Raw genomic sequence first — 16,214 nt, forward strand, 5'->3', positions numbered from 1 at the left:
CAAAATAAGGTCTTTATCAGAAATAATGGTTATTGAGTGTGTGGGTGCTTTTCTCCGAGTCAGTAATAATAATCTTTAATTTTCATCCAACATCAAATCTCTTTACCCTATTATTATAGTTCATTTATAGTTAGTTACCATTAGTTTTGAAACATTGTGAAGGTGTTTTAGGTCCAGTTGACATTTTTGCAAATGCTTTCCCTCTCTCTCGTTTACCTTCATGAAACCACTCAGACTACAAACTGTAACTACTTGGACTGTCTGTCTGTTCATAGAAACTAATTTCCACCTTGACTGGATAATACATCTCACTGTAACAACAACTTCAGTTCACAGTTTTTTTTTTTTTATTGTTTTGTGAGCACGTTAGTCAATAAACAATACAATTATTTATCAGCAGTTGTATTTTTACATGGCACTTATAACGTTAATGTGGCTGCAAACTCATTGAAATGATCGACAAAGCACACATGCTGCACAAACAAATACATTTTTCATAGCCATAGTTCATAGTCCTCATCATCCATCAGATGATATGCAGCTGTGGTTAAGGTGGAGTTCGGGCTGGTGGTCGTCATCTACACAGACCTTGAAGACTTCTGCCTTTCACTGTTAAGGAAACAAACCACAACAATATTCATTACACTTGTCGTTTGATATCTCATATCTGTAAAAGTTAGTACAGGCATTGGTTAATGCTGGTTAGTCTGATATCAAATTGTACTCAAAAAAGTTTGCTTGAGACCTTGGTTTTCCTTGATCTTTTGTAAGTCAATCAGACTCAATCAGTACATGGACTACTTAAATGCTAAAACATATTTTCTGGGGTGTTAGATGATGTTTACGCTGATGTTTTAGGTGTTATCTCACCACTGAATGGACGTTATCAGTCATAATGCCCCCCACAGGTATGGGCTGGTAGGCCCCTACCGCACCTTCTAGTAGGTGAGAGGGCTGTTATCATCTGCTCCTTTAATAGCTCTTCATCCCTCTACATCCATTTCCACCACTGCTCTCTTAGCCTGATACTGTCCTGCACTAAATGGTACATCGTTCCCTGTTGCTTCCATGCACACTGACTCTGATGAGGCCCTGCTGGATGAAGCATCTGTCTAATTAATCATTTTATTTGCAACATAAGTGAATGCTGCCTCCGGATTCTTGAAACAATAAACCTCTGGACACTTGAAATTGCTTAATCCACTCCCAGGAAAGTTTCAAGCCACTATAACAGGCAGGTTTCCTACATTAGCTACGTTGTAGTGTGTGTTGTGTTGAAGAAAAGGCCAAACAAGAGCTGTGACTGCAGTTAGAGTATGTAGAAAAGTTTATTTGCTTACCTTATCTTTTGCAGGAGTATTTTTGTGAAATCTGTTGATGGGTCCAGACACTTTGAGGTCCCGTCTCTCAGTATCGCACTGCAATAGGGTGAGAGAAAAGTAGTTAAAACCCGTTGTATCCAGCCATGATGAAAAATCTGACTGTCTGAGCCTGAGATTTCAGCGAACTCAAGGAGCATCAATGAGAACCAACAACATTTTTAAGTGGCTGTGTCTCCCTGCCTGCGGTCTTGTAGGTCTCAGTGTTTATCTCCATTGGCTAGAAGGGAATTTGCCTTTAGCTCATCATCAGCTGAGTAAACAACATTGCTATGCCACTGTTTATACAGTTCCACTTCATCAGAATTAATTTAATGCTTTGAGTCTTTAACAGCCACCATATCAGCTATGAATGGATACAGAACTGTGCAACATGAGTCAAACTGGTTTGGTTTATCACATAGGTCTTAATCTGTGTGCGTGTGTGTGTGTGTGTGTGTTAGTGTGATTACTTACATGACCTCTGTCTTGTTGCAGAATGGATTAGGCGGTGATGTCTTGATAAAGGTGATACGGGCGGCAATGTCCTTGATCAAACTTTTGCTCAGTTGAATACAGCGGCATCGTTGTGCAGCAACATCACACTCCCCTGAAAAACACACAGTTCAGACACAGAAAGACACAGTTCAGACACAGTTAGACACAGCAAAGGGGGCTGCATAACTTGAGGAAACACCTGCCAAGAAGCCTGTCACAGTCTCATGGCACACTTACCCTGGAGAATGCAAGCAGTGATGCAGAGCAGCAGTAGAATGGTTTGGACCGCACTATTCATGTTTGTCCTGGAGGGTTTGACTGAAATTTTGTTAAATTAGAGCTGCAGTCTTGAACTCTGGCTGTGACTGGACCTGACTGTCTTTGCTGCTGTGCTTATCCTCTCCAAAGATGTTGAGAAGTGAGTCTACTGCTGGACTGTGAGCCCCATGTTTTATACTCTTATCTTCATCCACCCCCATTGAGCTGGACAGCAGCCAAGCAGGGCTTCCTTGGAACTGCTGCTCTAACCCGCCCCAAAAAACATGTCACCCCTAGTCTTGCTTTTGTAATCTATCCATTTCAAAAAAGAACACAAAGACGTCCTTGACATTCAAAAGTGAAAGATTGCCTCATTATCAATGGTGGCATTTTATGTTTTGACATTAGTTTGAATTTTTTGTGTCATAATATTGCCATAATGCCATAATTCCTTTGTGGCAGGCACGCACATGTTATTGCTCAAGACTTAAGACGCTGGCTGGGAAGAGAAACTTTGCTTTCAAAGTAAGTCAAGAAAGCATTGTTCCCTTCTTGGTTGTCACTTTTTGACCTTGCACTTCTCCATCATTTATGACCATTGTAGGGACAAAATAAGGTCTTTATCTGCAATAATGGTTATTGAGTGTGTGGGTGCTTTTCCCCTAGTCAGTAATAATAATCTTTAATTTTCATCCAACATCAAATCTCTTTACCCTAATTGATTATAGTTCATTTATAGTTAGTTACCATTAGTTTTACATGAATGTAACATAGATTTTGGCTCAGTTTTAGTTTTTTCACAGCCTCAGTTTTAATTCAGTTGAGGACACTGGTTTTTCAACTCCGACTTGTCATCTTCATCTTAGTTTACAATAATAATCTTGATGAACAGCACGTGTAAAGCTAGAGTTAACACAGTACACAAACATTGAAACTTTGTGATGACATTTCTGCGAGCGCTTTCCCTCTCTCTCGTTTACCTTCATGAAACCACTCAGACTACAAACTGTAACTACTTGGACTGTCTGTCTGTTCATAGAAACTAATTTCCACCTTGACTGGATAATACATCTCACTGTAACAACAACTTCAGTTCACAGTTTTTTTTTATTGTTTTGTGAGCACCTTAATCAATAAACGATACAATTATTTGTCGGCGGTATTTTTACATGGCACTTACAACGTTAATGTGGCTGCAAACTCATTGAAATGATCGACAAAGCACACATGCTGCACAAACAAATACATTTTTCATAGCCATAGTTCATAGTCCTCATCATCCATCAGATGATATGCAGCTGTGGCTAAGGTGGAGTTCGGGCTGGTGGTCGTCATCTGCACAGAGCTTGAAGACTTCTGCCTTTCACTGTTAAGGAAACAAACCACAATAATATTCATTACACTTTTCGTTTGATATCTCATATCTGTAAAAGTTAGTACAGGCATTGGTTAATGCTGGTTAGTCTGATATCAAATTGTACTCAAAAAAGTTTGCTTGAGACCTCGGTTTTCCTTGATCTTTTGTAAGTCAATCAGACTCAATCAGTACATGGACTACTTAAATGCTAAAACAGATTTTCTGGGGTGTTAGATGATGTTTACGCTGATGTTTTAGGTGTTATCTCACCACTGAATGGACGTTATCAGTCATAATGCCCCCCACAGGTATGGGCTGGTAGGCCCCTACTGCACCTTCTAGTAGGTGAGAGGGCTGTTATCATCTGTTCCTTTAATAGCTCTTCATCCCTCTACATCCATTTCCACCACTGCTCTCTTAGCCTGATACTGTCCTGCACTAAATGGTACATCGTTCCCTGTTGCTTCCATGCACACAGACCCTGATGAGGCCCTGCTGGATGAAGCATCTGTTCAATTAATCATTTTATTTGCAACATGAGTGCAGGCTGCCTCCAGATTCTTGAAACAATAAACTTCTGGACACTTGAAATTGCTTAATCCACTCCCAGGAAAGTTTCAAGCCACTATAACAGGCAGGTTTCCTACATTAGCTACGTTGTAGTGTGTGCTGTGTTGAAGAAAAAGCCAAACAAGAGCTGTGACTGCAGTTAGAGTATGTAGAAAAGTTTATTTGCTTACCTTAGCTTTTGCAGGAGTCTTTTTGTGAAATTTGATGATGGGTCCAGACACTTTGAGGTCCCGTCTCTCAGTATCGCACTGCAATAGGGTGAGAGAAAAGTAGTTAAAACCCGTTGTATCCAGCCATAATGAAAAATCTGACTGTCTGAGCCTGAGATTTCAACGAGCTCAAGGAGCATCAATGAGAACCAACAACATTTTTAAGTAGCTGTGTCAGTGTTTATCTCCATTGGCTAGAAGGGAATTTGCCTTTAGCTCATCATCAGCTGAGTAAACAACATTGCTATGCCACTGTTTATACAGTTCCACTTCATCAGAATTCATTTAATGCTTTGAGTCTTTAACAGCCACCATATCAGCTATGAATGGATACAGAACTGTGCAACATGAGTCAAACTGGTTAGGGTTATCACATGGGTCTTAATCTGTGTGTGTGTGTGTGTGTGTGTGTGTGTGTGTGTGTGTGTGTGTGTGTGTGTGTGTGTGCGTGTGTGTGTGTGTGTGCGAGAGAGAGAGAGAGAGAGAGAGAGAGAGAGTTAGTGTGATTACTTACATGACCTCTGTCTTGCTGCAGAATCGATTAGGCGGTGATGTCTTGATAAAGGTGATACGGGCGGCAGTGGCCCTCGTCAAACTTTGGCTCAGATTAATACAGCGGCACCGTTTTGCAACAGCATCACCCTTCACTTGAAAAACACACAGTTCAGACACAGAAAGACACAGTTCAGAAACAGTTAGACACAGCAAAGGGGGCTGCATAACTTGAGGAAACACCTGCCAAGAAGCCTGTCACAGTCTCATGGCACACTTACCCTGGAGAATGCAAGCAGTGATGCAGAGCAGCAGTAGAACGGTTGGGACTGAACTATTCAAGGATACAAGGATACATGATACAAGGATACAAGGAAGTTTATTGGTCATTATACAACAGGTTGTATAATGAAATTAAAAAGTGGTTCCCTCTTGATTGATTAATTGATTGTATAAAAAATAAAATTATTAAACATGGAGGAGTGCAGATGGTGCATTAAGTAGTCTCACAGCCTGAGGGAAGAAGCTGCTCTGTAGTCTGGTGGTACGGCAGCGGATACTTCTGTATCTTTTGCCTGATGGCAGCAGGGTGAACAGGCTGTGGCTGGGGTGGGTGTTGTCTTTTAGTATCCTTTTGGCTCTGCGCAGGCACCTCACCTCCCTGATATCACTGAGGCTTGGTAGATGGGTATCAATGATGTTTTGGGCAGTTTTAATCACTCGTTGCAGAGTCTTCCTGTCCTGGGCCGTGCACATCCCATGCCAGTTTGTGATGTTTCCAGTCAGGATGCTTTCAATCGCTCCTTTGTAGAAGTTGACAAGAACTTGGCGTGGGAATTTTGCTTTCTTAAGTTTCCTTAAGAAATACAGCCGTTTCTGAGCTTTTTTAACCAGGGCAGAGATATGTGAAGTCCATGACAGGTTCTCTGTTATGTTGATTCCCAGGAACTTAAAACTTCTCACTTGCTCCACCTCAGCTCCATTGATGTAGACAGGGTTGTATGTCTTTGCCTCCTTTTTTCTAAAATCAACTATCAGCTCATTGGTTTTGCTGACGTTGAGCAGTAGGTTGTTTTCTGTGCACCATTCGGCAAGGTAGTTGATTTCCTCCCGATATGAAAACTCATCATTGTTGGAAATCCGGCCGATGATGGTGGTGTCATCCGCGAACTTCACAATAGAGTTCTCTCCATGTCGGGGGTTGCAGTCGTGGGTGTACAGCGTGAACAGGAGGGGGCTGAGCACACAGCCCTGGGGCGCTCCGGTGTTGAGCACTAGAGTGGAGGAGGAGAGACTGCCAATCCAAACTGACTGGGGTCTGTTTGTGAGGAAGTCCAGTATCCAGTTGCAGAGAGTGGTACTGATGCCCAGAGTGTTCAGTTTTCCAATCAGCTTCATGGGGGAGATTGTGTTGAAAGCTGAGCTGAAATCATCAAACAGCATTCTGGTGTAGGTGTATTCATGTTTGTCCTGGAGGGTTTGACTGAACTTTTGTTAAATTAGAGCTGCAGTCTTGAACTCTGGCTGTGACTGAATCTGATCTGCTGTGTTCATCCTCTGCAAAGATGTTGAGAAGTGAGTCTGCTGCTGGACTGTGATCATTTTTTTTTTTGCTAGGATGGCGAAGACATGAACTAATTTACCTACATTCATTCTCTATAGCCCTTCCCAAATGTTAGCCATAACCAATTTATGTCCAATTCAAACTTTAAAGGCCCCATGGTGTAGGCCTACAGTTTTCCAGGGTTTTATTTTAACTGCTGATATCCCTAGCATGATGTATTTGTGGTTTTGAGTACCTGTGGTCTGCTAAATATAGTTTTACAGCTCCTCTCTCTTTCCTTTATTCCACAGCACTGGCAGCACGGTTCGTTTAGCCAATCAGAAGAGAGAATCAGCCCCTCTCCACTGATTGGCTGACTGTTTTCTGAGTGACATATGGTCGGGCCAATCATCCGATGTTACTGTGCAATGCATTGTGGGACGTAAACAAGAGTGCGCCGCCATATTGAGCGAGAGAAAAACAGAGGCAACGAGATACAGTAACTATTTGAAAACTTGTCGAAAGCGAGTTATCATCTTATGTAAGGTTGTCATGGCTACCGCCGAGCGTGATGTTATACATTACAACCTTACTTATTTGAGTCGGACTCCGATCCCGAGCCACAGACGAAGCTGAGATTGTATTGCTATGGTGATGGCGGCGTGCATGGACGCAGCGGCCCCTCCAGACCAGCAGTACCATCTGTCTTGCTCTCTAATGTTCGCTCCCTCGACAACAAGCTGGACGAGCTACGCTTGTTAACCGCAGGAGAGAGACTGCTGTGTGCTTGCTTTTGCAGAGACATGGCTCCATGGAAACATCCCACCCCTGCAGGAGTAGAGCACTGAACATTGTCAGAGACCCCTCTCCCCCGCTCCACAAATACTTTGAGCTGCTGCCATCAGGCCAACGGTTCAGAAGCATGAAAAGCAAAACCACCAGAATGCGCAACAGCTTCCTCCAGAAAGCTGCTAGACTTTTAAACTGCTGGCTTTACCCATCATTCGGGGATCCCAAGTGAGAAACGCTATCTCATTTTGTGTGCACTACTGCTGGACGTGCAGCTTAATGACAATAAAGCTTGATTTGATTTGACTGTGTCAGGTTGATAAAACAGTCGGCGCTGAAATGAGCCCAACAGACGAGCAAATTTGGACTAAAACCCCGCGGGACCCGTGAAACTGGGACCCTGAGCATGATGGTTTACGACCGTACGATCCTGAACCACAGACAGGAGAAACCGAACCACCTCAAATCTGTTTATTACAAGATGTTTCAGAATGGTTAGTTATTTTTGTTAAATATGTTGTGAATATGTTGTGAACTTGTTGCCCCGGTAGCGGAGGGGTGCTGGCTAAGTTCGCTAGCTTGGTAGCTTGTTGCCTGGGGATGCAGGTGCTGTGGGCGGAGTCACTGACGTCAGAAAATACACGGATGTGAGAAATTCGAGGAAGTGCAATCCGCTCGTTTTACATGGTCAGTTTCAAAAAACAGGCTGTGTGCACTTCTCCATTTATCATAAGTGAAATGCATGAGACAGTATTTATGTGGCCCCAAGACCTTCCCTATCACGCAAAAACAATGAAAATTGCATTTTTCAGGCCATGGGGCCTTTAACCAGTAAGTCAAAATAACCAGTCAAAATGCAAAAAATTACTTCTCCATCCGCGGAATTTATTATTATTTTTTTTTATCAGTTTTAACGCCTGGTGATAAAAGTGTTATCACTTGTGTGATAAAACGGAAACTATATCTGTTTCCGTTTTATCACACAAGTCAAACATTTCTCCACACAGTACACAAACTTTGAAACTTTGTGAAGTTGTTGTAGGTCCAGATGACATTTTTGCAAATGCTTTCCCTCTCTCTCGTTTACCTTCATGAAACCACTCAGACTACAAACTGTAACTACTTGGACTGTCTGTCTGTTCATAGAAACTAATTTCCACCTTGACTGGATAATACATCTCATTGTAACGACAACTTCAGTTCACAGTTTTTTTTGTATTGTTTTGTGAGCACTTTAATCAATAAATAATACAATTATTTATCAGCAGTTGTATTTTTACATGGCACTTATAACATTAATGTGGCTGCAAACTCATTGAAATGATCGACAAAGCACACATGCAGCACAAATAAATACATTTTTCATAGCCATAGTTCATAGTCCTCACCATCCATCAGATGATATGCAGCTGTGGCTAAGGTGGAGCTCGGGCTGGTGGTCGTCATCTGCACAGAGCTTGAAGACTTCTGCTTTTCACTGTTAAGGAAACAAACCACAACAATATTCATAACACTTTTCGTTTGATATCTCATATCTGTAAAAGTTAGTACAGGCATTGGTTAATGCTGGTTAGTCCGATATCAAATTGTACTCAGAAAAGCTTGCTTGAGACCTTGGTTTTCCTTGATCTTTTGTAAGTCAATCAGACTCAATCAGTACATGGACTACTTAAATGCTAAAACATATTTTCTGGGGTGTTAGATGATGTTTACGCTGATGTTTTAGGTGTTATCTCACCACTGAATGGATGTTATCAGTCATAATGCCCCCCACAGGTATGGGCTGGTAGGCCCCTACTGCACCTTCTAGTACAGGGGTGTCAAACTCGTGCCATGGACGGCCAAGAGGCTGCAGGTTTTCATTCCAACCAACAACTCCACCATGTGATTTCACTTATTAGTCCCGCCTCTCTGTTTCGAGGTAGGGTGATCAGTGAAATCACCTGGTGGAGTTGTTGGTTGGAATGAAAACCTGCAGCCTCTTGGCCCTCCATGGCACGAGTTTGACACCCCTGTTCTAATAGGTCAGAGGGCTGTTACCATCTGTTCCTTTAATAGCTCTTCATCCCTCTACATCCATTTCCACCACTGCTCTCTTAGCCTGATACTGTCCTGCACTAAATGGTACGTCATTCCCTGTTGCTTCCATGCACACTGACTCTGATGAAGCCCTGCTGGATGAAGCATCTGTTCAATTAATCATTTTATTTGCAACATGAGTGCAGGCTGCCTCCAGATTCTTGAAACAATAAACTTCTGGACACTTGAAATTGCTTAATCCACTCCCAGGAAAGTTTCAAGCCACTATAACAGGCAAGTTTCCTACATTAGCTACGTTGTAGTGTGTGCTGTGTTGAAGAAAAGGCCAAACAAGAGCTGTGACTGCAGTTAGAGTATGTAGAAAAGTTTATTTGCTTACCTTATCTTTTGCAGGAGTCTTTTTGTGAAATCTGTTGATGGGTCCAGACACCTTGAGATCCCGTCTTTCAGTATCACACTGCAATAGGGTGAGGGAAAAGGAGTTAAAACCTGTTGTATCCAGCCATGATGAAAAATCTGTCTCCTGAGCCTGAGATTTCAGCGAACTCAAGGAGCATCAATGAGAACCAACAACATTTTTAAGTAGCTGTGTCTCCCTGCCTGCAGTTTTGTAGGTCTCAGTGTTTATCTCCATTGGCTAGAAGGGAATTTGCCTTTAGCTAATCATCAGCTGAGTAAACAACATTGCTATGCCACTGTTTATACAGTTCCACTTCATCAGAATTCATTTAATGCTTTGAGTCTTTAACAGCTGCCATATCAGCTATGAATGGATACAGAACTGTGCAACGTGAGTCAAACTGGTTTGGTTTATCACATAGGTCTTAATCTGTGTGTGTGTTTGTGTGTGTGAGAGAGAGAGAGTTAGTGTGATTACTTACATGATCTCTGTCTTGTCGCAGAATGGATTAGGCGGTGATGTCTTGACAGAGACGATGCGAGCGACAGTGGCCCTGGTCAAACTTCTGCTCAGAGCAATACAGCGGCATCGTTGTGCAGCAACATCACCCTTCTCTTGAAAAACACACAGTTCAGACACAGAAAGACACAGTTCAGAAACAGTTAGACACAGCAAAGGGGGCTGCATAACTTGAGGAAACACCTGCCAAGAAGCCTGTCACAGTCTCATGAATCAGCATTGACCTGAGTGGCTGGAGTGGCACACTTACTCTGGAGAATGCAAGCAGTGATGCAGAGCAGCAGTAGAACGGTTGGGACTGAACTATTCATGTTTGTCCTGGATGGTTTGACTGAAATTTTGTTAAATTAGAGCTGCAGTCTTGAACTCTGGCTGTGACTGGACCTGACTGTCTTTGCTGCTGTGCTTATCCTCTCCAAAGATGTTGAGAAGTGAGTCTACTGCTGGACCGTGAGCCCCATGTTTTATCCTCTTATCTTCATCCAACCCCATTGAGCTGGACAGCAGCCAAGCAGGGCTTCCTTGGAACTGCTGCTCTAACCCGCCCCAAAAAACATGTCACCCCTAGTCTTGTTTTTGTAATCCATCCACTTCAAAAAAAGAACGCAAAGACTTCCTTGACATTCAAAAGTGAAAGATTGCCTCATTATCAATGGTGGCATTTTATATTTTGACATTAGTTTGAATTTTTTGTGTCATACTATTGCCATAATGCCATAATTCATTTGTGGCAGACACACACGTTATTGCTCAAGACTTAAGACGCTGGCTGGGAAGAGAAACGTTGCTTTCAAAGTAAGTCAAGAAAGCATTGTTTCCTCCTTGGTTGTCACTTTTTCACCTTGCACTTCCTTGCACTTCCCCGCAGATTTTTTTTTTTTTTTATCAGTTTTATCGCTTGTGTGATAAAAGTGTTATCACTTGTGTGATAAAACGGAAACCATATCTGTTTCCATTTTATCACACAAGTCAAACATTTCTCCACACAGTACACAAACATTGAAACTTTGTGAAGGTGTTGTAGGTCCAGATGACATTTCTGCGAATGCTTTCCCTCTCTCTCGTTTACCTTCATGAAACCACTCAGACTACAAACTGTAACGACTTGGACTGTCTGTCTGTTCATAGAAACTAATTTCCACCTTGACTGGATAATACATCTCACTGTAACGACAACTTCAGTTCACAGTTGTTTTATTGTTTTGTGAGCACTTTAATCAATAAACAATAAATTATTTATTGGCGGTTGTATTTTTACATGGCACTTATAACATTAATGTGGCTGCAAACTCCTTGAAATGATCAGCAAAGTACACATGCTGCGCAAATAAATACATTTTTCTTTGAAAATCAGAACCCCACTTCTACCTACATCTCCAAAAATAACAATAACAAAACAAGTATCCTACTCAACATCACACAAATCACACACACACACACACACACACTGTGTGTCATATATATATATTTACGTATTTAGAATATATATTTAAATTCAGTCACAGTTTGTGTTCATATCATTTCATGATGTTTTACCATTTAGATAATAAACTCAAGTAAACAACGTATTGTTTATCATCACTTTGCCTTCAAACAAAGTTGGAATGTTAATTGGTTAGAAACATCAGTGGAAACACATACCACGACTATCCAAAAAACAACAACAACCAAACAAATGTAAAAATACACTCATCCTATCAACCTTAATTATAAAGCCAGGAAGTGACAGGACAAAATACAAACTGTCTCTTAAACAGCAGCGAGGGAGCACTTCTTCCAGTGAGAACTGGACTCACTGACATTAAATCATTTACTTCTTCAGTCCAGTGCCAGTACTTCAGTCAGTATATTTAAAACGTCCCTCTCGCTGCCATTTGGAGATGACAAAGTGCAAATTTCCACCACTGAAAAGAACTAATTTCATTCGTCTCGATACAATAAAATTTAAATAAATGGTAAAATCCTACACAAGGGAGACCGCTCTATCTGTTTCAGCAGTAAAATACTGATTAAATTACAGTGGTCTGCCTATTCTTCTCATGCTGCACCCCTTTCACCCTCTTTGCTCCAGCAGAGTTCAGCATGATCTGCGATGGAAAGTTCATAGTCATCATCATCCATCAGATGATGTGCAGCTGTGGCTCAGCTGGAGTTCGGGCTGGTGGTCGTCATCTGCACAGACCTTGAAGACTTCTGCCTTTCACTGTTAAGGAAACAAACCACAACAATATTCATTACACTCTCTGTTTGATATCTCATATCTGTAAAAGTTAGTACAGGCATTGGTTAATGCTGGTTAGTCTGATATCAAATTGTACTCAGAAAAGCTTGCTTGAGACCTTGGTTTTCCTTGATCTTTTGTAAGTCAGTCAGACTCAATCAGTACATGGACTACTTAAATGCTAAAACATATTTTGTGGGGTGTTAGATGATGTTTACGCTGATGTTTTAGGTGTTATCTCACCACTGAATGGATGCTATCAGTCATAATGCCCCCCACAAGTATGGGCTGGTAGGCCCCTTCTGCACCTTCTAGTAGGTCAGAGGGCTGTTATCATCTGCTCCTTTAATAGCTCTTCATCCCTCTATATCCATTTCCACCACTGCTCTCTTAGCCTGATACTGTCATCATTTTATTTGCAACATGAGTGCAGGCTGCCTCCGGATTCTTGAAACAATAAACTTCTGGACACTTGAAATTGCTTAATCCACTCCCAGGACAGTTTCAAGCCACTATAACAGGCAGGTTTTCTACATTAGCTACGTTGTAGTGTGTGCTGTGTTGAAGAAAAAGCCAAACAAGAGCTGTGACTGCAGTTAGAGTATGTAGAAAAGTTTATTTGCTTACCTTATCTTTTGCAGGACTATTTTTGTGAAATTTGATGATGGGTCCAGACACTTTGAGGTCCCGTCTCTCAGTATCGCACTGCAATAGGGTGAGAGAAAAGTAGTTAAAACCCGTTGTATCCAGCCATGATGAAAAATCTGTCTCCTGAGCCTGAGATTTCAATGAACTCAAGGAGCATCAATGAGAACCAACAACATTTTTAAGTGGCTGTGTCTCCCTGCCTGCAGTCTTGTAGGTCTCAGTGTTTATCTCCATTGGCTAGAAGGGAATTTGCCTTTAGCTAATCATCAGCTGAGTAAACATCAATGCTATGCCACTGTTTACACAGTTCCACATGGGTTTTAATCTGTGTGTGTGTTTGTGTGTGTGAGAGGGAGAATTAGTGTGGTTACTTACATGATCTCTGTCTTGCTGCAGAATGGATTAGGCGGTGAGGTCTTGATAAAGGTGATGCGGGCGGCAGTGGCCCTGGTCAAACTTTGGCTCAGATTAATACAGCGGCATCGTTGTGCAGCAACATCACACTCCCCTGAAAAAGACACAGTTCAGACACAGTTAGACACAGCAAAGGCGGCTGCATAACTTGAGAAAACACCTGCCAAAAAGCCTGTCACAGTCTCATGGCACACTTACCCTGGAGAATGCAAGCAGTGATGCAGAGCAGCAATAGAACGGTTGGGACTGAACTATTCATGTTTGTCCTGGATGGTTTCACTGAACTTTTGTTAAATTAGAGCTGCAGTCTTGAACTCCGGCTGTGACTGGACCTGACTGTCTTTGCTGCTGTGTTTATCCTCTCCAAAGATGTTGAGAAGTGAGTCTACTGCTGGACTGTGAGCCCCATGTTTTATACTCTTCTCTTCATCCACCCCCATTGAGCTGGACAGCAGCCAAGCAGGGCTTCTTTGGAACTGCTGCTTTAACCCGCCCTCAAAAAAACGTGTCACCCCTAATCTTGCTTTTGTAATCCATCCACTTTTCCTCAGAACTGTGAAAAAACTCTGACCATCTTCCTCTTCCTGCTAAAGACTTCCTGATACTCAAGTGTGAAAGTCTGCCTCGCTATCTTTTCTTGTACCACGCAATCAGATCATTTCTGGCAGACATTCAAATATTTTTGCTCATGACTCGTTACGCACATGACCTGGCTGCCAAGAGAAACTTTGCTTTCAAGGTAGGTCAAGAAAGCATTGTTTCCTCCCTGGTTGTCACTTTTCCACCTTGCGTTTGTCAATCATTTATGACCATTCTAGGGACACAGTAAGGTTGTTTATTAGCAATAATGGTAAATTAAGGTGTGGGCATTTTCGCGGGAGCTGTGCAAGATTATTAAACTCCTCATCACTCACTTGCCGGATTTCATTATTAAAGTTATTGTAAAAAGCCCACCTGCCCCCCCTCAACCTCCCACCATGCAAAGAAAACTATGGACCTGCAAAATTTTTAGAAATATTTGTTTTATTGTCATGGCAGAATTGGTCTTGAAAATACAGACAATATCATGAAGTGCATCCTGCTGTAAAATAATAATAATAAAAACTTTGTATTTATATAAATTAACTGAGGTACTCCGCATTCCCCCACATTACTCATTGTTTCTGATTGTAACTTTTGGCACCCACCGCTTTCCCAAGACGTCCTCATCACCTACAGGTGCACGCTGCGATCCAAGAGGTGAGACTAAGAGCTGCTGTGTTGCAACTTCACTCTCTGTTTTCTAAGGAACTCGGGAATGGTGCCAAAACTCTGCGTCACTCTAGACACACAGAAAAGGAGTGTAAAGTGGGTGCGTTCCAGACAACTCTGTGTGTGTGTGGTCAGTGCTGGTGAAGTATTTTTCTCAGGGTTTTTTTTTTTTTTTCTTTTTTTTTTTTTGGTAAACTACTAACTAATAATTGCATGCTTATCTAGTAAGTCCTTCGCCCTTATCACAGATGTCTCTAATTTAATGGCTTTAACCCTGGGTTGAACTCTGTCTTCTCATCTGTTTAGAGTTACATGGGAAAAACCACATCCAACAATGTTTTCTAAAGTGAAAAACGAACTCGGCGACTTTTACAATGCATTAAAAATGAGTCAACTTTGCTTAAATATTTACACTGGCACACCTCTCAATATAATGTAGTCCAGTGCAAGACCTCTTTAAACTGCAACCTAAATAATAAAATAATTAAAATGACACATTCTCCACAATGTCAGCACAAACTGAACGTTATCAACTTTCTTAAAAGGTAGACTTTATGGCAGAGCTGTCCAGGTGGAGCTGATAAAGTGACCACTGGGCGAAGACGTCTTTCAATAAAGCTCGGTGAAACTCATTTGTTTTTTTGAGTTATTTGATATAGTCACTGTCTAAGAATTTAACCTTAAGAATCATTCTACAATACAACGATGTACACGCCTGCCTTGTTTCATTTAAGGATGTGGAGGTACAGATGCAGGTTGCTACACTCAGAACACTTGCTACAGATAACAGATCTTCTCACACTTCGTTGCACGTGTAAAGGTGATGACTAATAAGTACACATAGCTGTATAAAACAGATAAGAAATATGAACAGTTTATACATGTTTGCTGTAGTTGTTTGGGATGAGACCAAATCATGCCTTTTATAATCTTCAAAAAACTTCCTGCTGAGTTGGGGAGGCTATGTTTTATTGACTATTTAAGTAGTTAACAAGAAACATAAAGTACACATAAACTTTTATAATGTTCAGTTTTTGTTGACATTGTGGAGAATGTGTAAATTTAATTCCAGGGACAGAATAGTGGAAACACCTCTCAGTAAAATGCAGTCCAGTACAACAGCAGCACTAACTATGAGATCAATGCCAAACTCCTCTATTACTAACTCCTCTATTACTGTGACAAAAAGAAAACCTGAGCATTACAGGCAGCAGAAAGGTAAACTTGATGGCAGAACAGTTGGATTGGATTGTACTAGATTTTGCAGGTGGACCTAATAAAGTGGCCATGGAGTGTATATTATACCTCAAATCTTTTTTTATCCTGATCCGGTTATGATAGTAAATAACGAAGGCTTTAAAGAGCTATCAGCCACAGCTAGATGGCACCACCAGGATGCAAATTGTCACGACTCTGAAACTGTCACAATGCACACATCAACATGACTGTGCCTGAGTTGGACGTGATGAGAGCATACCTGTTCAAATTCAACCTTTTGAATTGCTTATTGCAACACAGTGTGGTTGCTCAGAATGATATTTGTCCAGTGGTCATTGGGGCTGGGTTTGAAATGGCATTTGAGTCAGGAAAATGAGTCACGTTTAAATGCAAATAGATAGATAGATAGATAGATACTTTATTCATCCC

At 41.5% G+C, this 16,214-nt stretch overlaps 1 protein-coding gene across 3 annotated transcripts; it reads right to left on the minus strand.

Moving 5' to 3' along the window:
* Positions 1-345: 345 nt before the first annotated feature.
* LOC115376095 (uncharacterized) lies at positions 346-13,730 on the minus strand. Of its 3 annotated transcripts, none has more exons than XM_030075564.1 (7): positions 10,284-10,344; positions 9,996-10,128; positions 9,494-9,571; positions 8,463-8,551; positions 4,765-4,897; positions 4,212-4,289; positions 346-609 (listed from the first exon to the last, which is right to left on the minus strand). In XM_030075564.1, the coding sequence occupies exons 1-7, from the start codon at positions 10,342-10,344 to the stop codon at positions 579-581; spliced, it is 603 nt and encodes a 200-aa protein (XP_029931424.1). In that variant the 3' UTR covers positions 346-578. The 3 variants fall into 3 exon arrangements, with proteins under 3 accessions (XP_029931424.1, XP_029931423.1, XP_029931422.1); XM_030075563.1 differs by lacking the exons at positions 346-609; positions 10,284-10,344 and adding exons at positions 3,240-3,480; positions 13,515-13,730; XM_030075562.1 differs by lacking the exon at positions 346-609 and adding an exon at positions 3,265-3,480.
* Positions 13,731-16,214: the final 2,484 nt, after the last annotated feature.

Source organism: Myripristis murdjan, chromosome 18 (genome assembly GCF_902150065.1).
Source record: "Myripristis murdjan chromosome 18, fMyrMur1.1, whole genome shotgun sequence".
Taxonomy (NCBI): Eukaryota; Metazoa; Chordata; class Actinopteri; order Holocentriformes; family Holocentridae; genus Myripristis; species Myripristis murdjan.

Coding starts and splice junctions, on each gene's coding strand:
- LOC115376095 (XM_030075563.1), bottom strand. CDS start 13,575: ATGAATAGTTCAGTCCCAACCGTTCTATTGCTGCTCTGCATCACTGCT. Junction 8,552..9,493: donor AGACTCCTGCAAAAGATAAG/GTAAGCAAATAA, acceptor TTTCCTTAACAG/TGAAAAGCAGAAGTCTTCAA. Junction 3,481..4,211: donor AGACTCCTGCAAAAGCTAAG/GTAAGCAAATAA, acceptor TTTCCTTAACAG/TGAAAGGCAGAAGTCTTCAA.